The sequence below is a fragment of the Malurus melanocephalus genome, unplaced genomic scaffold, assembly GCF_030028575.1.
Source record: "Malurus melanocephalus ecotype Western Australia unplaced genomic scaffold, MMel_1.1 scaffold_707, whole genome shotgun sequence".
NCBI classification, from domain to species: Eukaryota; Metazoa; Chordata; class Aves; order Passeriformes; family Maluridae; genus Malurus; species Malurus melanocephalus.
This window is the reverse complement of record NW_026623939.1, coordinates 82,637-104,174: the sequence shown is the minus strand read 5'-3', so window position 1 is coordinate 104,174 and position 21,538 is coordinate 82,637. Positions and strand designations below refer to the sequence as shown.

The following is a 21,538-nucleotide window of genomic DNA, read 5'->3' as shown; positions in this document are numbered from 1 at the left end:
CCAAGTTTATGCTGTGCAGTTCTTACTAACTTGTGATGAGTAAATTTTCTGAGCTGCAGGAAAAATCCTCTATGTGGAAAAAAACCCTATGTGTTTGTCTTTTTTCAGTGGTCACAGCCTGCAATATGGCAGGTGCTGCCATGTATGAGCTGGTACGAGTGGGACACAGCGAGCTGGTGGGGGAAATCATCAGGCTGGAAGGGGATCTGGCAACTGTTCAGGTCTATGAAGAAACATGTATCCTTCTCACTGATCCCTCTGGGTCTGCACACTCCAGAGTACAGTGGAGATTTGGGGGAAAACAATGAAAACAAGCCCTTGATACTTTGGTTTTCATTTTTCTTTTTGCTTTTGATGACTGTGCCTGTATAACGCTTAAATAAGAAATGTCAAGTGGGCAGGATGCCTTCTTCTGGGCAGAGTATTTTGCTAAGCATAACACATTACTCTTTTGCTTCTGCAGTGGGATAACAGCATCTTGGTCCAGGTATTCTAAAATCTAGGCAAATTCAAATCTATATTCTATTACATATATATATATGAATGTCAGAAAAGAAATCATAAAACTTTAAGCCAGGACTCTTTTGGCCTCCCAAGGGTGCTGTGTGTGTCTGTAGAGCCTAAGAACAAGGCTGTGCTGGCTCCCAAAACTTGGTTCTGGGGTGTTTGTTGATAGGCTGGTAYTGGCTCCTGTCTCTACCTAATAATTTATCATTTTAGATGATATCATTGTTACAGTATCTAGTAGCTTTCTATCAGTACATGGAACAAGTTTGAGTATAGTTTTATTTTGTTACAGTTTCCTGTTGAGAGGAAACTCAGTCACAGGCCTCTCTGAAGTTATCTTGTATTTAATCTCTTGAGTTTTGTGTAGGTTTTGGAGGTTCTTGTCTATTCTAACAGGCCCTTTGCAGAGAAAAGTCCATTTTGTATCTTTGGAGTTCAAGTAGTGCATGGACCTGACACCTTGATGATACAAGAGGGGAGGCCAATAGTGCTGGTCTTGGACAAACTCCTTTTAAAATTAGGCTGCTGTTAAAAAAAAGCTGTGCAAGGCTCAAGATCAAAACAGTTGTACTCTCTAAACCAATTCTGAAGTGAAAAATTCCATATTTCATAACATTATCTGTCTTTACAGCCTAATCTGTTTTGTTTATTTGAAGAGGTAAGAAATGTGTGGTGTTTTGTCAATATTAGTTGCCAACAATAGTTGACCTGAACAAGTGACTGTAAAGCAGAATATTTGTCACTACTTTGCCTCTCTGGAGGATGAACTTTGCTGCTTTAGCAAATTTAGAATTTAGTATAAAGCCTACATGCATCTCAAATAGTGATGTGTAACATAGTATTACCTCAAAGTCAGAAAAGGGGTTTGAGAGTATAATGTGAACATGGTGATGTGAACATGGTGACTTCTGCCTGGGTTCTTTCCCTTGTTCTGGATGAACTTTTCCTCAGCAAATCTTCAGCTGGTGTCTCTGTAGGAGATCCTGTGCTCCGTACTGGGAAGCCCCTGTCAGTGGAACTGGGGCCTGGCATTATGGGAGCTATTTTTGATGGTATCCAGAGACCTCTCTCAGACATTAGCTCTCTGACCAAAAGTATCTACATCCCTAGAGGTGTCAACGTGTCAGCTTTGAGCAGAGATATCAAATGGGACTTCACACCTTCCAAAAATCTGCGGGTASGTTCTGACAAGTCTGTCTTGTCCTCTTGCTTCTCTACCCCCAGAGCTTAGGGTTGGAGCAGTGTGCTAAAACTGTGACTGCTGGGATCTGTGGTTAATGCTGCATTTATTGAAGTTTGCAAAAAAAGGAGTGCTAGGAGTGCTGTGACTATTGGGATCTGTGGTTAATGCTGCATTTACTGAAGTTTGCAAAAAAAGGAGTGCTAGGAGGTGCTAGTGATGTTTGAGACTGGATAGGGTTCACCAAAACTTACTCTAAGTGACTTAATGTGTATTGCTGCTGCTTATGAGAAATTTATAGAGTTCTAATGTATTTACCAAACTGTAAAGAAACTCATGGAATTGCAGGAAGCATTAGCAGGAGTTACCTGAGCAGAAAGAATGACTGCAGCACACATTTTGCAAACAGCCTTAGAGCTGGAAAATGTCACAACTTTAGCCTTTGTGGCATCTTTTTTCTTTAGCACATGCTCTCCTTTCTCTTTTTAGAATGGCAAATTGAGAGGTGGAAAAGAAACGAGGAAAATTTCTTGTGTCTGTCAGTAATTGCTCCTGTCTGAGCMTTGAAAGACACTTGAACACAGTGTTGTTAGCAATGCTCTTGGAGTAATGAGTTATGTAAATGGGCTACTGTGCTGTGAGGAGGCATTTATAAAAGGGGTAATCATGGTGCTAGACTTAATAGCTGTAGTATTTTTTACAGTTTGTCGAGGTTTTTTTTTTTTAAACTTATGACTAATAGACCTGTTCYGATTTTAGGTTGGCAGCCACATCACTGGTGGAGATATTTATGGTGTGGTGAATGAAAATTCTCTGATCAAACACAAAATCATGCTGCCCCCACGGAACAGGGGTACAGTTACTTACATTGCTCCTCCAGGAAACTATGACACTTCAGTAAGTCTCCCAAACAGCAGTTGCTGATATATTCMATGTCTCTTTTATAAGGTTGATGTACCCTTTTTTGTTCTGCATGAGGCCAACTAAAGTGTTTCATACAACAAGGTGTATGAGTTAATGATCACTTGTGCTACCCTGCCTGCAGGGATTGCATTGTTATTTTGTGCAGTTGTTTTCTTTGTATATGGCTTCCCAATGGCACTTTACTATGCCATGTTTGCTGACCTCTGTGGGGAATCTACACTGTCTAATGAATATGTAAAATTCAGTTTCTCTTCAAAAGCATATTGTTAATGTATGAAAGAGTTTTCCCTGGGGAGGTGAGGATTTCATGTTGAGGTTCTGAGAGCTCTGTGATTTTAGCAAARACCTGTGCAGTGTATTCAAATAAGAATTTGTGTGCTGGTCCAGCTGTTTGCTTACTTCACACATCTGCTGCTCTCTGTTAGGATGTTGTCTTAGAGCTGGAATTTGAGGGTGTCAAGGAGAAGTTCACCATGGTGCAGGTCTGGCCTGTACGTCAGGTCCGTCCTGTTACTGAGAAACTGCCAGCCAATCATCCTTTATTAACTGGCCAACGAGTCCTGGATGCCCTCTTCCCGTGAGTACATCCTTTTCTTTTCTATTCTATAAAACTTCTCCTCCCTCTTAGAGGGAAGCAGAGCCAGGAGGCCTTAGAGCCTTGTTTTTTTTTTTTTTTTTTAAGGGCAAGATTTCACTGTATGTCACAGCATAATCTCAAAAAAAATACTTAGCTGAATTTCTCATGTTTCTTTATTTGGCAGGTAAACTCAYTGGTGGAAAAAGGAAGTTTAACAAAACTGTTCTAGTGCATTAATTTAGAAAAGTCTGGACATGGATAAACTTAACCATGTCAAAACTACAGAAAGGCTAGAACTTTCAAGCTTGCTATCTTTGTTTGAATGCATGAGTAGGATATCTTTCCATATCTTGAGGATGTGTAGTTTCCAAGGATTTTTGAGGTTGTCACTTAAGAAAGCTGTTGCACTTAACTGTAACACAAACTGCTCATTTAAGCAGCTAACTTCTCAGACACTGAATTCACTTATTTGGGTCCTAAAATATTGTGCTGTTTATTCTATRATGCATAGCTAAGTACAGTTGTTCTTTTCTTAGCATTTGCATTCCATCWCTGCTTCCAGCTGTGAAAATGCTGTGTTTCATGCCCAAAAATCATGCTGCTGTATCAGTATGAGTCATGTACTTCATGGGCAGGAGAAGAAAAGGATGTTTTAATCCCTCAATTTTTTGATTTAGTGAAATACCTCTGCTTCTGATCCAGAACACTGAGTGTGACTCTATCACTCTGCTTTTGATGAGAGAGTTCTGGAGGAAAATAAATTGTAAAATGGGAAAGAGCTGCTTTTTAGTTCCTTGCAAATCAGAGTCCTTTTTCTTTACTCAGGTGTGTACAAGGGGGTACAACAGCGATTCCTGGGGCGTTTGGTTGTGGAAAGACTGTGATCTCACAGTCTCTTTCAAAGTACTCCAACAGTGATGTCATCATTTATGTAGGCTGTGGAGAACGAGGAAATGAAATGTCTGAAGTACTGAGAGATTTCCCTGAGGTTAGTATGGAGATTTCATGGAGAGTAAACCTTCCTGGGAAGACTTGTTATTGTGCTGGTAGTGTAAATGAGTAAAATATTATGTTGGTAGAGTGACTTGAAAAGATCATCTTGCCTGCTTTGGCAAAAATCTCTTTTGGCTGGTTCAAGAATTATTTTAATAAACATCTGGACTCATTTTTGGGTGTACCTTCTAAGTCATTTAAAATAAAGCCAGAATGAATGCCAGAGAGCAATTTAGCACAGTGGTAAGCATCTTACATGTCATATCTCTGACTTGACCATGCATAGAAAATGCAGCATCTATTTACAAGTTGCAGGGTGGTGATACAGTTAGCAGATATTAGTTTGACATGTTAAGCTTTGGAATACCTTCTGAATGAAGTWAAAAATACCTTGCTAATAAAAAATAACTAAGCAACAGATTTATTAATCCTTATACCTGTTATTATGTTTTAGTGAAGTTGTGCCAAGGTCAGATARTATGAACTGTCAGGTGGAAACTTCACTGTCAGAAATAAGGGGTAAAAACTTTGGGTGTGTTGATTGAATACAAGGTGGGAAAGTCAGACTGAGGTGGTCTTGAAGAAGGTAAATCCCAGGGTATTCATAGGTCAGGATATGCATTGTGTTGTTCAGGTGCTTGTGAAGCTTCACTGAAATTACAAATGTGGTTTTATGTCCAGTTGTCAGATACTAACTTGGCTTGTTGTAGATGGGGGGAAAAATACTCTCTGATTCCTAATGAACTTATGAGAGGAAGCTAAGAATTTTTAGCTCTTTCAGCCTAGAAATCTGAGAAAGGATAATGTGCTTCCTTGTGTAGTGGATTTGTCATTACTTATTTGAATGGGATCAACGGGGATTTGGSAATTGCAGCAGATGAGGTGAGGCTGAAGCATGTATATTAAAGAGTTAAGCTGTGTGCAGTCTGAAAGACAAACCAACATATCCTAAAATTTTGAATCTCATCTCTGTTCTTGGTAGAATAGCTGTGAGGAGACTATCCTGACACAAGGCAAGTAATACAGTAAAAAACCCACGAGCAACAAAAAATTAACAAAAAAAATTGCTACTGTTACAGTTTGGGTTTTTTTCTTTTTTTTTCCTTTTCATGCACTTCAGTTAACAATGGAAGTTGATGGGAAGGTAGAAAGCATCATGAAGAGAACAGCTCTGGTAGCAAATACATCCAACATGCCCGTGGCTGCCAGAGAAGCCTCCATCTATACTGGTAAGATTTACAAGAGGATAGAGAAAGTTATGTGTATAAAGCAAGCCATCATGTTCTAGTATTTTCAGTTCCTGAGATGGCYATACCAAGAAGTCTGTTTAGTTTCAGAAGTAAACCCTTTCAGAYCTTGCCTGCACCAAGTCTGAGTATCTTAATTGAATCTGACTTGCTTGCRTGTAATTACCATTTCTGAATATTGGGTAAATTTTGTTTATAAGGTGAATTTACTATGCCAGGACTTGTGTAGGTTCTCTGCCTGTATTAATTCTGCAAGCTTTTGGTTTTGACTAGCTTTTTGCTGACAGGTACAGCCACTTAATGGACAGGAATAGTACTCTATGAGTTGGCAAATTAATCTTTCCTTTGCAGCCTCTTAAAGCCTTTAAGTTCTTTTTTATGAACAGTTGTCAGATAATTTAGATAAAAAACGACCTTTTCTCATTCTTGTATTCTGGTGATTTGAAAGGGAAGGAGASATTTTACAGTAAGAAGAGACTTTGTTCATGGTTTCAGTGAGGTAWAGAGTACCATCAGTGACATTGCAGTGTCTCTTCAAAGAAATACRTGTGAATGTGAGATGAGTCTGAGTGGTTCACAAATAAAAATGAGGCGAGGGAGAAGAAATAAACAGCAGCAGCAAAAATTGATGCAACTTTTTTTATGCCCCCAGCAGGGACATAAGCAGGAAGAAAGAGTAACTTCCATTGTCTGTTTCCAYTGAAATGTAAACTCAAATAATTTGGTTTATTTGCATGTTTCTGACAACATACAAGTGTGGAATTCCTTTCTGAACCTTGTCTTTGTTGCAGGAATCACCCTGTCTGAGTATTTTCGGGATATGGGCTACCATGTCAGTATGATGGCAGACTCCACTTCCCGATGGGCTGAGGCTCTCAGGGAAATCTCAGGGCGACTGGCTGAAATGCCAGCTGGTGAGTAGCCTTTCCTCACAGTAGTTTTATAAATGCAGGCCTTCAAAGTGAGCCTTTGACTGAATTTCTGTGTGTTTTGTTTGCAGACAGTGGTTATCCAGCCTACCTCGGTGCCCGTTTGGCCTCGTTCTATGAGCGAGCTGGGAGAGTGAAGTGTTTGGGAAATCCTGAGAGGGAAGGCAGTGTCAGCATTGTTGGAGCGTGAGTGTTGCATTGCTTTGCCTCTGCACTGCAATTTGACTGCAATTCTTTCTGGTTTTGTATGTCAGGTACCTGTTTTTCAGATAAAAAGGTGGTGTTGCTCTGCGCAGCTGCAGAACATAAAAATATGGGAATGAGTAGGTAGTTACTTAGTGTCTGTTCACCCMGAGCTGCTGTGAAATTGTGGGGGTAGAAGGAATGAATGTGGACAGGTAGCTCTGGGAGGTGTGGAATCACAGGCTCACAGCAATCAGATCAAGTGGCTCAGGAAAGAATGTCATTGGAGCTCTCTCTGAAAAGTGTGTCAGCCCATGCTCAGCAGGCAGGAAGGGGCAGTTAGAGCAGCAGTGGGTGCACTTGGGGGCATAACGTATCGTGTTAGAACTCTTGTGCTCAAACAGAGTAGAATTACATGCAGCAATATTTCTCAGGCTGTGATGAGCATGTTGTCCACAGCCATTCTCCTAGGTGATGCTGGTTGGTGTATCATGTCTGATATACATCTGATATACAAAGTGCATTTCCCATGTTTTCAGGAGGGTCTCTGGCCATCTGCAAGAACAGCTGGAGTTCATTTTTTGCTCTGCTTAGTTCTGCTGTTCTCAACATACATACATAAGGGCTTTCTGCTTTTCAGATTGGAAGATTATTTTTTTTTATCATTTCTGGGAAGGCATATATTGGAGTGTCAAGCACAAATGAAGTAGTTATCGTATAGGTGAATAATTAAAATAATTTCAGATTGGGATGTTGTCTTCCATAAAATCACAGCACTGTGTTTTCATTATGTTCTATCAGCACACTTGCTGAATATGCTCAAATTGAGACAGGTTTGATGATCCAAGCTGGAGTTGTTAATTAACTACCTGAAGTTAATGTGGATGAAATTACATCTTAATACTGTCAATCAGTCACTGATGTAACAATTTCATGGTATGCTTGATATTAYCCCATGTGGATATGCATCAAGCACTTTCTGCAAACAAATAACATTGCAATATGTTATTTACTTGAAATCACGTTGACTTTTCTGGTTTCTCAGGTCACTGAGATGTGCAATCATACATTCAGTACTTCAGTTTGAACTGTGAAAGCAACTCTGATAACTTTTCCCTATCTCTTCCTGCTCAGTGTCTCTCCCCCAGGTGGTGATTTCTCTGATCCTGTCACATCTGCTACCCTGGGCATTGTTCAGGTATGTCACACAATGTTGCAGCTCTTCTGTCCACTTTGTTAGACTCCAGATGCTTGTGCTTCARCACATTTGTGCCAGTGGTTGTGCTGAGGGAGCTTTGATTTGACTCAGACAGGGTTGTAGGGTGTTTTGGAAAATGTTCTAACAGTAAAAGGTGACYTTGTGAGGTGGTCTCACACTGATATGTTTGAGATCCCTTTCTGTGTGCTTCCTAAGTGTTGCCCATTGAGCTGCACTTCAAATGTATCTGATCTCAGCTGAGACAGAAAGCAAACCACCCTTAATATATGTGCATTGAAACCACAAAAAAATCTTCAGAGAAGCTGACTGGGAGAAGAATGTATTGCAACCATTTGCAGTTTTGGGAAAAGCAGGTACATTTATTTGGTCTCCACATTACTTAGATTCCAATATTACCATTGCTGTGGCTGACTGCCCCCTCATGAGCAGTCTCAAGCTGACTAAGTCTGAACTCAGCTTAAAAGTTGCATCAACTTTTTTTTAGTTATTTGAATGTCACTGCTACAGCTCCCAGGCTTCCATTTGAGGAGCCTTTGCCATGCTGCATTAGCACCAACTCGCTCAACTTGCTTTCTGTTTTTTTTTTTTTTTTTTTAATTGCCTTCAATTATTTTAGTTCACTTATGATTTGGAGAGCTGGTTGACCTTTCTGGCTTCTGGCAGGTTTTCTGGGGCCTGGATAAGAAGCTGGCACAGCGCAAGCACTTCCCATCTGTGAACTGGCTGATCAGCTACAGCAAATACACACGAGCCCTGGATGAGTACTATGACAAGCATTTCACAGAGTTTGTCCCTCTCAGGACAAAGGCCAAAGAGATCCTACAGGAGGAAGAGGACCTTGCAGAGATTGTGCAGCTTGTGGGGAAGGTGAGTAACCAGTTATGGTGTCACTGAGCCATCCTCCATTTCCTTTTGACCATATTGTAGAGCAGACCTGATGGATACAGCATCACTGGGAGATGACAGACCCTCTCACCTCAAACTGTGTTTTATTCCAGCTTTTCTATATGTTATTTGATTTCTAATGACAAATATTTCTTTAGATTTCCTAAACCTTACCTTGACATCACTTTTCTCATGTGAATTARACTGCAGGGTATCTAATGCTGGAGTTAAACCTCACTTCAGTATTTTAGTGTTGCTGAAGTGTCCTTTGCTGCAATTTAAAGTAGTACTCCATTGGAGGCAGTCTTTCTAAGAGAAATTATGCAAACTGATCTTTATTATTGAAGTAATCTGAAGGGTTACAGTTTATTAGACACCATGTTGCCAGCTTAGGGACAGAGGTGCTGGCATTTACAAATTGGCTTGTAGAAACAAAGTCTGCTTTTTAAAAAACTTGTGATTATCTGTTTTTAATTTGGAAACCAGTGACATGGCTCCATTTTGCAGGCATTCTTTAATTTCCTTTTTTCACTTCAATGTTTTGAAGAGAAAGCTAAACCTGGACAGGAAAATTTCCATTGAAAGCTTTCAGAAAGGGCCCAGTGAAAACTGTGTTTCAGTTTAGCACCGTAAATATGATAATTGGCATGTTCCTGGCATATACTTGACAGTAATTTAATTCCATTATATTCAGATGAGCTATTATGATTTACAGAGAGATAGTAGTGTGTAGTAGCATGTRTTAAGTACAGTTACTTGAAGGAAGTTTGCTCACAGTACTCTATTCACTGATGTTCTAGTTGAACCAAGATGAGACCTTTCATCAGATCTTGCTTAGCAGAGCTCTCTTCTCTTGATGTGYCTTTGAAGAAAAGGAAAAGGAGTCATAAGACCTTCTGCAGTTCTCATTTTACTAAACCATGTTCTAAAAGACTGGTTTACAGAGCAGGGTAGAATTGGTTCCTTGGTATGGAAGGGATATTGATAAGCCAGTGCTTGTCACTAGATTATTCCCATATAGCAGTACTGGAATTGGTGATTTTTTTTTGTCAGAGGTGTTATCTTTGACAGTTTCTTTTTGTCTGAGCTTGGCTAATAACTGCAACAGAGTTTGTTAACTGCCTGTTAACTGTTGAACTGCAACAAACCCCTTATAGGAAGGGAGAATTGTGGAAATATAGTCAATGTGGTTTTTTTCCTTTTAGCTCTGAATTTTCTTAGTCTCCTCATGGGAAAGGTCCTTTCTTTTTCTTGAATGCCAGWCAGGAAAAGGCCATTGGTAATGGTATGGGCTAGTACCAAATCCTTAAGCTTGCTTCTTGATCTAGCATGCTGAGATCATAATCCTTCTATAAGGAYTGAGGAAGGTAAAAATTAATTTCTCTTTATGTAGGGAAATGATGTTTCAATGTATCTTGTAGCATAGCCATGTGCATTTTCAGTGTCTGGTGGCTCTTCCCTGATCTTAAAGGGAATTTCCTTTCTACTGTTTACCATCAGAAGACCTAAAGCAGCCTTACAGACTGTTTGGCCCATCTTAATCTGGCAATCAGTTACATTGGCTGTTCTATAGCAGGGAGTGAGGAATACCCAAAAGACAGAATTCTGCTTGACAATATCTTAAGAGGATGAGAAGAAGACAGGTACTGAAAAATAGGTGGTTTTGGCCTTGTGGACTTGAGTACTAAATWAACTATTTTCCTTATTTTTCTAGGCTTCCTTGGCAGAAACAGATAAAATTACCTTGGAGGTTGCCAAGCTGATAAAAGATGATTTCTTGCAGCAGAATGGTTACACACCTTAYGACAGGTGAGATCTGTGTGGCCTCTTAGTCCTGTGCAGTCTGGATCCATACAGTTACTTTACTTGGAGGCTGACCAGTGCAGAAATTAATGTTACTGTCCATAAAGAAGTGGAGGAATTGTGCTTAGGTAGCCCATGGAACAGTGCATTCACATTGTCTTACCCAAGGCATGCAGACTCTTTCTGAAAACAGAACCCTTTGGGGTTCCCAGATCTTCTTCTGTTGTTCAGTTAGCCAATGYTTCTGCAGTAGCATGTCCTGAGACAGGACTGCTTTATTTTCACAGACAACATCCAAAGTCTTCCTGTTTATTCCATTAATACCCAGGGGACTGCAACAATCTGCTTTCAGTTACCACTGCATAATTCTTGAGCAAGTTTGAACCATCAAGAAAAGCCCTTACTCTCTGCTTTGCTTTTTCCATGCTCTCCTTGTRTTTTAACAGCCTGACAAGGGGCCTTTTTCTACTTCATCTCACTCCTCAGTCCAGGTAGATCAGAAAGTCTTGAGTGCTTCTTTACTAAAAATGTAGACATCCATCATTTTGTGGCAGTGTGTGCCTTGGATCAGGTTACTGGGGCAGGAACATGTGTTCACTATAGGAAGACAGGAAGTAGCACATAAATAATAATGAGATATCTTTCATGACACTCCCCTACCCATTAAAAATGGAACTGTGTATGAAGTGCTCTTGTCCTAGAAACACTCCCTTTCCTGKGAGCAAAGAAACTTGCAGAGCTGTCATCCCAGGCTGTTAGGAGGATGCCTGCTCCYTTGATGGACAAAACAGGAAGGAGGAATTCCGTTGGCTGCTCATTGTTTTCTTTTATTTGTTAGTATTGGCACAGGTTGAAATGKGAGACCTGCAGAGCAGTGGCTCCTGTTCTCTCCTGTTTTGCCCAGTGTTTGGGTATTGCTTCAGGAACTTCAGCTTCAGTCAACTTCAGGATGGTTGTTTTGGCCTATGATTTGCCTGTTTAAAAATGTGGGACCAACTGAAGGCAGCCCCTCTCCCTTGGCAGTATATATTAAAAATACCTGCAATAAAGCAAGCTAGCACTCTTCTGTCAGGTGAGAATCCAGGGGAAAATCTGTTAACTGTTTCAAAATGCCTGACAGATCCTCTTCTGTTCCATCAGGTTCTGCCCTTTCTATAAAACAGTGGGAATGCTYTCCAATATGATTGCATTTTATGACATGGCACGCCGTGCTGTAGAAACCACAGCTCAGAGTGATAATAAGATCACGTGGTCCATCATCCGAGAGAACATGAGTGAAATCCTCTACAGACTTACCTCCATGAAGTTCAAGGTATGTTTGTAAGGAACTGGCTTGTCCTGCTTTCTGTCAGCTTCCAGTGCCCCTGAAAAACTGATTCASTAGTGTTGACCAAAGGCTTTAAAGGTCTGTGAACAGAGACTCTTTGCTGTAATTTTGAATTTTGAATTTTGCTGTAATTTGGAATATGTTGAACTGGGTTCTGAGCACAGGAATGGTCAGTACAGAAATCTAATCAGGTGATGCTGACTGCACAGCCTTGGCAACCCCACCTTCAGCAGTCTCTTTTGTGTTATATATAGTCATGGTAACAGTACAAGCACTTTTTCCTGTTTTCTTTAGGGGTTTTGTGATAAAATTCTGTAAAAATATTATAATATGTTCTAAGGAGACTTATTAGAGAGAAGCAGCCTGAAGCCACACACATATTATTGCAGGAGCATTTCTTTCCTTAACTTCCATTTAAAATAGCTTGATCAATATCAATATCATTCACTTTTTAACACATTCATGGATTTAGACTCCAAGCTGCTTTTATCTGTCTCTAACATAAAATAGACTGCTGAAAGTGAGGAGAGGAAGGGAGCAGTAACTTAGGCTTCAGAGAAAACAAGTGGATGGAAGCACCTGCTCTGGGTAACTTTTGTAGCCATCATTTTAGGGTACAGCTGTACTAAAACTSATCCAAAGCTTGCTGGTGTAGCAGTTACTACAGGAAGAACAGTAGTAAACTGTGATACTGGCTGATATCCTCTATGAAATAGAATGCTTACTCTGTTAAAACTCATATATGAGTCAATATTGCAAATCTTGGGAGAATAAGTACCATAGGATTAAATTATATTTAGAATTTAATGTTCTGCCATGCCAATATACTCTGTTGCTGCAAGGTACTGGCTCATTTCTACAGTAAGTGGGTTCCTGGTATATATTCTCAAATCACCAAGAACATAACAAGACATACTTGGGGGCATGAGCTTCTTTGAGAGAGTGTAATTGAAATACTTCTTACAAACCCTGGCCCACCAGCAGGCACCTGGAGTACAGCAGAGCAGTGGACAGCATGGCTGAAAAAGGGAATCCAGAGGGTGTTCATATGTTAAGTGGAGCTGGACCTCTTATAGTTATGGAAAGAAAATTGTATTTCCTGGGTAACAGTCTGAAAGGTGTGAGGATTCAGATGYCCTGCATCCTGTGGTCTGGGTTGGAGAGATAATTTAAGAAGTARTGCATCCAAACATGTAAGGCCTCTGTGTTTCCCAGGAATTGCACTGGCCCAGAGGATCTTAGTAATGTGAAGAGAATGGTGAAGACAGGGAATAGATTTCACAGCCTGACAATGCTTGTTGTAGAGGAACCTTGTGGCCTCAGAGCAAAGCCCATTGTTAACATTTTTTGCCTTCGTCTTTCATGAAAAGTATTCYAAGAAAATGAAGCTGTGCAAAGATATCTTTTTAGCTTCTTACAATTACACAATAGATTTTAATTTAAACCAAACAACGTCTGAGTAATGGCAGAGTAACTCTTCCATGTATTGGGGATGCCGTGCATTTGGTTTGGGGATAGGAACTGCATTAACTGTATTAATCACTGCAGCTCTTGAATCACACAGCATTAACCAGGACCCTCAGTATTGCTGATTGCTCTCCTAATCAGTTGCTTTTGAGTGCAGTAATCACTGCTCACAAAAAAAAATTTCTCTGTCCAGTATCCATTCTGCCTGGTCACTAGTGTGGGAAGAGAATGGGATTTAAACCCTGTGGCTGTTGATAAGACAAACAGGATGCAAAGAGCTACAATGCCTTYTCTGCAGTTAGCAAGTGTTAATCCTGAGAGGTTACAGCACTGGCAAAACAGGCCTGACCTAAGTACTCAAGGCTTTTCCTGATGGATTTRTGTGCTGTGTTCTTTCAGGACCCTGTCAAAGATGGTGAAACAAAAATCAAGGCGGACTATGCTCAGCTGTTTGAGGATATGCAGAATGCATTTCGCAGTCTGGAAGACTAGACTCGACCTCTGTGACCACTCCAGTTTGTCCTCTCAGTTCCTCATCTCAGCTCCTCTGCTTCCCTACCTTACAAGAATGATGCAACAGTACTTGAGTTGATAAATAACCCTGTTTCCCCTGTTCATACTCAGAGAGTGTCTTTACAAAAAAACATTCCTCTTAGTTTGTATTTGGCATTGCTTTGTGTGTCTGAAGTGGTGAGTGATGTGTGTGTGAATGGGCCTGGCTGAGTGAGGAAATGCTGTTGTGTACACTTCTAGGGTGGGAAAAAWTTCACCTTTCCTCTCCCAGCTCTCTTGGTAACCAATCTTACACCTCGGGGTGTAACCAGTTGAGCTGCACTGGCAGAGGAGGTGTAGTTTTCATGCAGTCATGCGGTACATTGCGAGCTGGCAGTGGTAAGGGCATTTACACCTGGCACTTTGCTAAGTGACTATCAGACGTAGAACTCCCTGTTCTCAAACAGAATTTTTGACCATATTCTAATGATCTGTTGATAAAACCAAAACTTTTTCACTACTGTCACTTCTGAGTCTCTCAGCTGAGTATTTTGGTATTGAAATGTGGTGGTTCTGGTCCTCTCCAAGAAGGGACTAACTAGAAGATGAGCACCAAGCGACTGGTATAATTTCATACAATGGAGAAATACAATTTTATCTTCCTACTTAATAGAGATAGATGATGCTGAGTCCAACAGTCCTAAAATCAAAGCCATAGGTGCTCAGCTTCCAGTAGATTTTTACCTTCTTGGCTCCCATTCATCCCCAAAAAATCCCCCCACTCAGCTGCTTTACTTTGTGAAGCTTGTGACTGCTGCCATGTACTGCAGGGCATGGTTGGCGAGGTGCAGCGATGCCACGTGTGCTGACCACAGCGTGGTRCTTCCTTGGTGGTGCTCTGCCAGTGCAGTTGCCCCCAGTGCAATGCTCAGGTTATGCCAAGGAAAGGAAAGCACATGCTTAGCCTTCTTCCTCCACCTGTGCTCACATGGCCTGTTCAGTGTTGGCACAGAAGGTCCCCAGTTCYCGTGTAAGAGGAATGTATGATGCTCAACTGGGGGCAGGGGATGAATGGGGGAAGGTTGATGAGTACAAAATGTATTTACTCCTGCCTTGTTGATTACGATGCAAGAGAAACCAGTGGCTCTGGTCTTTGCTCTGTGCCCTGGAACCACTCTGTCAAGCAGCTGAAAGTGTTGTCTCTGGGGCTTTTATCCTGGCAAAACTAGATGAGGATGAGGTTCTGTCAAACTCCCCGAGCCCAGCACTCATCCCACTGCTCTAGTGTGATAAGAGTGAGATGCTGGCATCCTCTCCAGTCTCTCCCTCTCGATTGTGTCAGGTGGCATCCTGTGCCCAGCTGGGTTCCAGCTGCCATCTACTGCTTTGTTAGTCCTGAGACAACACCTGACACCGTGCCTACACCAGTGTTAATTCTGCACTGAAATATTTCCACCGGCGCCAGCTTTGAACAGTAGTGATGCAAAGGGATCTTKTGCTACGGACCAAACGCTGCCACTTCTATTATGGTATCAACCCACTGTCAGGGGAGAGCCCAGCTGAAACTTAAAGGGATTGACTATTTTTGGCTCTCCCAAAAAGAAACTGCTCCTCCAGCTGATATTCTGGTAGTGAATGCTTAAGTTTACAGCTCACTAAACTTTCGGTGTATGCTGCTTATTTTATCAACGAGCATGTGTGAATGAGTAGTCGCCATCCAAGCCCTTGCTGGGCTCCTCATCGTTTGTACCCTTCACCACTGTACAATGTAGCATTTCATGCTAGAAACCAGATGTTCTTATCTCTTTAAATAGAGGATGTTATAAACTTTACAGAAGATGTCTAAGATAATGCAGTTCTAATATTTATTGTGCTGTACCTGGCCCTGAAGTGTGACCAGTTCAAAGTTTCATATATATTTTTGTCCTTTTTGTTTTGTGTCTGTTTTCAGTGTTGAGATTCTGATGTTCACTGTGTCCTACAAGTCTTCCTTCCACAGCTGTGGGAGGAATTACAAGATGGGCAGAACCCCACCACCTACTTTATCTTGTATATTTCATAATGTATGTTGCTGGAAATTGTGTAAAAAAATAAATTTAAAAAAATTGTTCAAGTCAATGAAAATAAAATTGATTTAAATTAGATTTTATCTGTCCTGTTTTCTTATGTCAAACTAAACCTATGCCACAGTGGTGTAYACAGCAGCCCCTCACCTAAGCTCACAGCTTGCTTTTAAAAAATTAATCAGTTTAGAGATTCCTTTAAAACTAAGCAGTAATTTGGTATGAACTCTTTTCCTTCAGTTCTCCCATTCCAGTACAGCTTGCACAATATCCTCACACATTACATGAAAGAGTTGCGATGTAGTAAATACTCTTAGGGGAGGTATTTTTAGGATTCCTTTTAATACAATAGAAATRTAAAACTGTAGGTTTGCCTTCTGCTGCCATGCATGCTAATACAACAACTGTTATTGTATCACTTTAGAGCWCTTGGCACTTGAGATCAGAAGCTGAGCAGCACTGCTGGCCACAGAAACTCCTTTCATGTAAGGAGCTGAGACCTTTTGTAAACAGCAATACATACAAGAATGCACTAAAAACATCACATTTGGCCCATTTTGTAGATTTGACCAAACTATAAAACCTCTTTGAAGGAACTATTCTGATACTTTACATTAAGAGATACAGCAAGCTCAAGGTTTTCCAAGTAATTTTGCCACCTCACAAAGGGGTGGAAGTCACAGGCTYATTCCTGGCTACCATGGACTAGTCAGTAGCTCTCTGTGGAGAAATCCATCAAGTAAAGCGATRAGTTCAAGTTTTGGCAGTTTGGAARTTACCAAYTGGCAGTGTCCTCACTTCATCCACCCGACTTTTGTGGATCTGGAAGGCCGGAGTCACCCAGCGGCCACAGGAACACTGGTCCCCCCTCCAGCTGAAGGAGCCCAGCTTTGAGGTACATTTAGGACACAGGAGCTGCAAGAAAAACCCAGGACTCAGTCTAASATGTGTGTTGAAGTGGATCTAGTAAAAAACAGCCAAAAAGCTAAACTGGGAGGGCTGTTTAGCCCTGGGGTGTAGCAGACAGCTGGGAGGGTGTGGAAATGCAGCTGTTGGGACCTGGTGTGAATTCCAGGATAGTTTTACCAGGGTCCAGAAAGACTCAGCCTAAGTACACAAACAGCCTTTTTAAGTCCCACAAGCCTTTCTCATAATAAAACCAAACAGCAGATAAACCCTTTCCAACACCCTGGCTGGTGCTGTAAGCTCACAACCRGAGCACCAGCTCTGCTTGTAAATCATTCCTTATTCCTTGTAAAAGGATATTTTGCGTTTAAGAACGTGCCCATGAGCTGCAAAGTTCACACCAGAAAGGCTGGGAGGCCTAGGACCTTGTGGGGGTTTTCCTTTCAGAGGAGAGACAGTTTTTGCTGCCTTTGCAAAAAAAAAAAAAGAAAAAAAAACCCCACAAAAATCCAAAGAATAAAGTGCATGCTCCAGTTCACCTGTCCTTCCATCACTCCAAGCAATGCTGGCTCCATCCACTGCACGGGCTCAGTGAAGTACGAGGTGCACTTTTCCTGGCCATTCCCAGAAAGTTGTGCAGTGGGTGTTATCCTCTTGTGRGCAAAGGCTGTTGGTCCAATTCCTTCCGTGTGGGACAAAATGCTGGAGCTACGGAACAGAGCGCGTCTGCCCTCCAGGACATGGGGGAAAAAGAAATAAAACAAATGTTTTTGTTTTTTTTTTTAACTGGGCAAAATGACAGACAATAAAAGAGGGATATAGGTGCTCCTGACTGTAAATAATTAAACAGAGGAGTACAAATTCTACTTTTTTTTGATTAGTCTACAAGGTTCACGAGCACCGCTCCAGGGAACAAAAAGTTTTGTATTTTGTACTTTGATTTATTTTGCAAACATGGTATGGAAACACAGGCAACAGCTCATCCCTTACCTGATTAACTATTGATTTACACAGGGTATTCTTGAGTGGATTTCACAATGACTTTTTAAGGAGAAATATAAAGTATTTTATATATATATATATAAATACATAATTTTGAACATACAAAGTACCTGCATTTCCTGCACCTGTAGAGAACSTCTGTGTTTGAAGTTTGACATAAAGTGGTAGGATCAACTGCAAAGACTTCTCGGGGCAAGTCTTGAGGTTCTGCAGAAGGGTCAGGACCATGTTGTGTATCAGATCAGCTGTGCCACTCTGCATTCCTGRGAACAAGACAGCACTGCGCCTCTGCCCCAGTCATGGGGCCTGCAGGAAMCACCTTCTTCCCCTCCATTTTTGTCTCACCAATTCCAATAGATCAAACTGAAGACAAAAAAGCTTCATCCTGCCATGCCTGAGACTGGGATTTGCTTAATTCAAGAAACTGGGATCTAGACTATGGCCTTAACCGTGGTAAAATAATGGTATTCTGCTTTATGTTCTTACTTCAACAGAACATACAGGCAGAGGAGGTTTCTCCAGAGCAGTTGTGCCAATGTTTTAGTGCTCAGAATACAGAAAATCAGCTTACAAATGGGAACTGCTAAGGACAACGACACATGAAGGGCGACAGCACTATCACACTGAGTATGCAACACTGAGATCTTGCAAGAAAAGCTACAGGTCATTATTTTAAAATTACACATATGCACATGTATCTATTACAGTTACCATTTCACGAATTAAAGTAGGAAAGTTTACTTTATTACCTGAATTTCAACTTTATTTCAAGTTTTGCATGTTACTTTTTTCATCGCATTAACATGTTTTCTGAGGATGTTGTTTGCTTTGCCAGGAATGTAAAAACCACAAAAAAAGTATCAAACTTTACCATTTTTTGCACTTTGCTAAAGAGCACATCTCCTTAGAGATCTTATTTCCCAGGCATCTTTCAAAGGCACATTTTTCCCCACTGATGAGCTGGGATTCTCTAGGGCGAAAGCATTCTCTAGTATGATGTGAATGCTTGGAAAGCATTCTCTAGTATGATGTGAATGCTTGCCCGGGCCAATGAATATCTCCTGGCTCAGCTGCTTTGAGGGCAAAACTCGAAATCAACCCCCTCTGACAGGGCTTTGTGCATTCATTCCGGGACAGCCCGTTCCTCCTTTGGGACACTGCCCCGAGCACCGCGACTCTCGCACTCACCGGAGAAYCTCTCGCTGAGCATCTCCAGCCGGTACCGCTTGTAGAGCGCGCTGCTGGTGTCCACAGCGCAGCCCATCGCCTCGTAGAGCCTCAGCTGYCCCTGGAAGCCCGGGTTCACCCTGCGGCGGAGGGAAGAAGGGAGCGGGGTGAGGAAAAGCACCGGGCGCGGTGCGGGGGTCGCGGGCGGGGCACTCACTGCGCGTCCGGCTTGGCGGCCCTGAGGGCGGCGAGCGCCTCCTCGCAGCCGAGSCCCTGCGTCTTCATCAGGAAAGCGGCGACCACTGCAACGCTGCGGCTCACCCCGGCGTGGCTGCAAGGCAAGGGCGGTCCGTCAGCAGCAGCTGGGACCCGTCACAGCCCCGGCCCTCACCGGCGCACCAGAGTCGCGCCCCGGGAGCGCTGGGACCCGCCACAGACCCGGCACAGCCCTGCCTCAACCCCGGTCCTCACCAGCGGACCAGAGCGGTGTCCCGGGAATGCTGACCCCCGCCTCAGCCCCGCCACAGCCCCGGCCCTCACAACGCACCAGAGTCGCGCCCCGGGAGCGCTGGGACCCGCCACAGACCCGGCACAGCCCCGCCACAGCCCCGGCCCTCACCAGCGGGCGGGACCCGCCTCAGCCCCGGTCCTCACCAGCGGACCAGAGCGGTACCCCGGGAGCGCTGGGTCCCGCCTCAGCTCCGCCACAGCCCCGCCTCAGCCCCGGCCCTCACCAGCGGGCGAGAGCGGCGCCCCGGGAGCGCTGGGACCCGCCTCAGCCCCGGCCCTAACCCCCGGCCATCACCAGCGGGCGAGAGCGGTGCCCCGGGAGCGCTAAACCCCGCCACATCCCCGGCCCTCACCGGCGCACCAGAGCCACTCCCCGGGAGCGCTGGACCCGCCACAGCCCCACCACAGCCCCGGCCCTCACCAGCGCACCAGAGCCGCGCCGCCGCCCGCCCGGGCCGCGCTCAGGAACGCGGCGCACTCGTCCAGGCGGCTCAGCAGATCCGCGCCGGGCTCGTCCCGCAGCCGAACGTGCATGGCCCGCACCCCCGGCACGGCCGGCGGCTCCTCCGCGTCCACCGTCAGCACCGCCACCACCCCCGCCGTCCGCAGCGCCTCCGGGGATGAACACGACTCGGCGCTGCCCAGGTAGAGCCCCGGCAGCACCGGCACAATCCCGCCCGCAGCCGCCATGGTCCGGGGGAAGCGCMGGGAAGCGCCGCCCTCGGTACGGCACCGCTTTCCGCTTCCCTTGCAGCAGGAAAGGAGCGATTTCTGTGAGAACCCGCGSCGATGCAGTTCTCTCTTCCCACCCKCCCCGCCCTTACAAATACTCAGAAAACAGAAAACAAATACATATCACAGAATCGATTGACCACAGTGTGTCAATCTGGTCCAACCTCCCTGCTCAAGCACATGGTACAGGATTGTGTCCGGACAGTTGTGGAATATCTCCAGTGAGGGAGACTGCTGACAGTCAACACAAAAATAGAAATTTTCAGTTCACCTCCAAGTTACTAAATAGAGCTTAAACACTAGCAAAATAGATAAATAAAAAATTTGCATCCTACACAAAACATAGGATGCCAAATGTATTTGAAACAAGTATATAAATAAATAATGAGGCTTATAATGGCATTTGTGGCAAAGCCATGTAACAAGAGCCAACAGTGCATGCCCTAAGAGAGGTTCAAGCCCATGTCATCTGCAACATTGGGGGCACTTAGTGAGTACAACCACCAGAGAGCCCTTTAGATGACCCTCTAGGACAATAAAGGACTTCCAGCAGGAGGTGGATGCATGCAAATTACTTCTAGGAAAAGTGATATTTCTGTATTAGCTAGGAAGTACATTGTAATGAATATGTATGGTCATTATGGAATTTTGCCYTGTTGTAAAATTTCACTACACACCTAAATTAGGGAGGATACTTTCTGGGTGTCCAGCATGCTCATAATAAAGAACCCCTGCTTTCTAATACTTTAAATTGTGTTARAAAGTTTRTTTTCTRKCTGTTTTCAGTCTCACACCACAGCCTCCCTGGGCAATCTCAGTAAAGAAGTAAAGAAGTTCTTCCTCAGGAGGAASTTCCTGTGCATCACTTTCTGCCCATGTCCTAGTGGCTGGCACAAGTGAGAGGAGCCTGGCTCCATCTTTTTGCCCCCTGCCCCCACTTTTTTTATATCACGGCAAAATGTCAAATTTAATTTTAAAGAGTTGTGCTAAAGCTTTCTCCCTGGCTGGGATACAGAACCTTACCCTGAATCTACTATGTGGGATAGGAGAGCCTGAAGGCCCTAATTACCACCACTGGAAGATTGTTCTAGCACAGCTCCGTTGCAAAAACGCCTGCAAGGGCCTCTGGGATCCTTGCAGGATGCTGACTAGCCACGGAGGAGGTGAGACTGGCAGTCAGCTGAGACCTGATAAGGTGAGACTGAAACTGGGTGCAAAGGGAGATTGTTATCCCTTTCCCGCAGGAGAGGCGGACAGAGCCGCTCTTGTGCTGCAGGAGGGATGGAACGCCACGGAGATGCTGCTGAGGATGCTGCCCACGAGACATTTCCTCACCAGTGCCAGCAGAGCATGCACCAGTTGTCATGAGAGATGGGCAGTGGCTTCCAGAGCTGTGGATTTCCATGTGCTTCCCACTGAGCAGAC

The 21,538-nt window shown here is 43.4% G+C and overlaps 2 protein-coding genes across 4 annotated transcripts in view; one reads left to right on the top strand and one right to left on the bottom strand.

Annotated features, from left to right (window-relative positions):
- The window catches only part of ATP6V1A (ATPase H+ transporting V1 subunit A), a 29,726-nt gene extending 13,876 nt beyond the window's left edge, over positions 1-15,850 (top strand). For both annotated transcript variants that reach the window (XM_057384391.1, XM_057384393.1), the window contains exons 3-15: positions 109-237; positions 1,470-1,684; positions 2,447-2,584; positions 3,037-3,188; positions 4,014-4,176; positions 5,302-5,410; positions 6,220-6,342; positions 6,429-6,543; positions 7,675-7,738; positions 8,423-8,626; positions 10,359-10,453; positions 11,588-11,759; positions 13,641-15,850. In XM_057384391.1, coding sequence (XP_057240374.1) covers positions 109-237; positions 1,470-1,684; positions 2,447-2,584; positions 3,037-3,188; positions 4,014-4,176; positions 5,302-5,410; positions 6,220-6,342; positions 6,429-6,543; positions 7,675-7,738; positions 8,423-8,626; positions 10,359-10,453; positions 11,588-11,759; positions 13,641-13,733 — 1,772 coding nt within the window. In that variant the 3' untranslated portion in view covers positions 13,734-15,850. The remainder of the gene's footprint in view (positions 1-108; positions 238-1,469; positions 1,685-2,446; positions 2,585-3,036; positions 3,189-4,013; positions 4,177-5,301; positions 5,411-6,219; positions 6,343-6,428; positions 6,544-7,674; positions 7,739-8,422; positions 8,627-10,358; positions 10,454-11,587; positions 11,760-13,640) is intronic.
- DUSP12 (dual specificity phosphatase 12) lies at positions 14,720-20,096 on the bottom strand. Of its 2 annotated transcripts, XM_057384394.1 has the most exons (6): positions 19,803-20,093; positions 19,089-19,202; positions 18,893-19,011; positions 17,815-17,911; positions 17,242-17,428; positions 14,720-16,711 (listed from the first exon to the last, which is right to left on the bottom strand). In XM_057384394.1, the coding sequence occupies exons 1-6, from the start codon at positions 20,069-20,071 to the stop codon at positions 16,550-16,552; spliced, it is 948 nt and encodes a 315-aa protein (XP_057240377.1). In that variant the 5' UTR covers positions 20,072-20,093; the 3' UTR covers positions 14,720-16,549. The 2 variants fall into 2 exon arrangements, with proteins under 2 accessions (XP_057240377.1, XP_057240378.1); XM_057384395.1 differs by lacking the exon at positions 17,815-17,911 and having other exon boundaries at positions 19,811-20,096.
- Between the last annotated feature and the right edge of the window lie 1,442 nt (positions 20,097-21,538).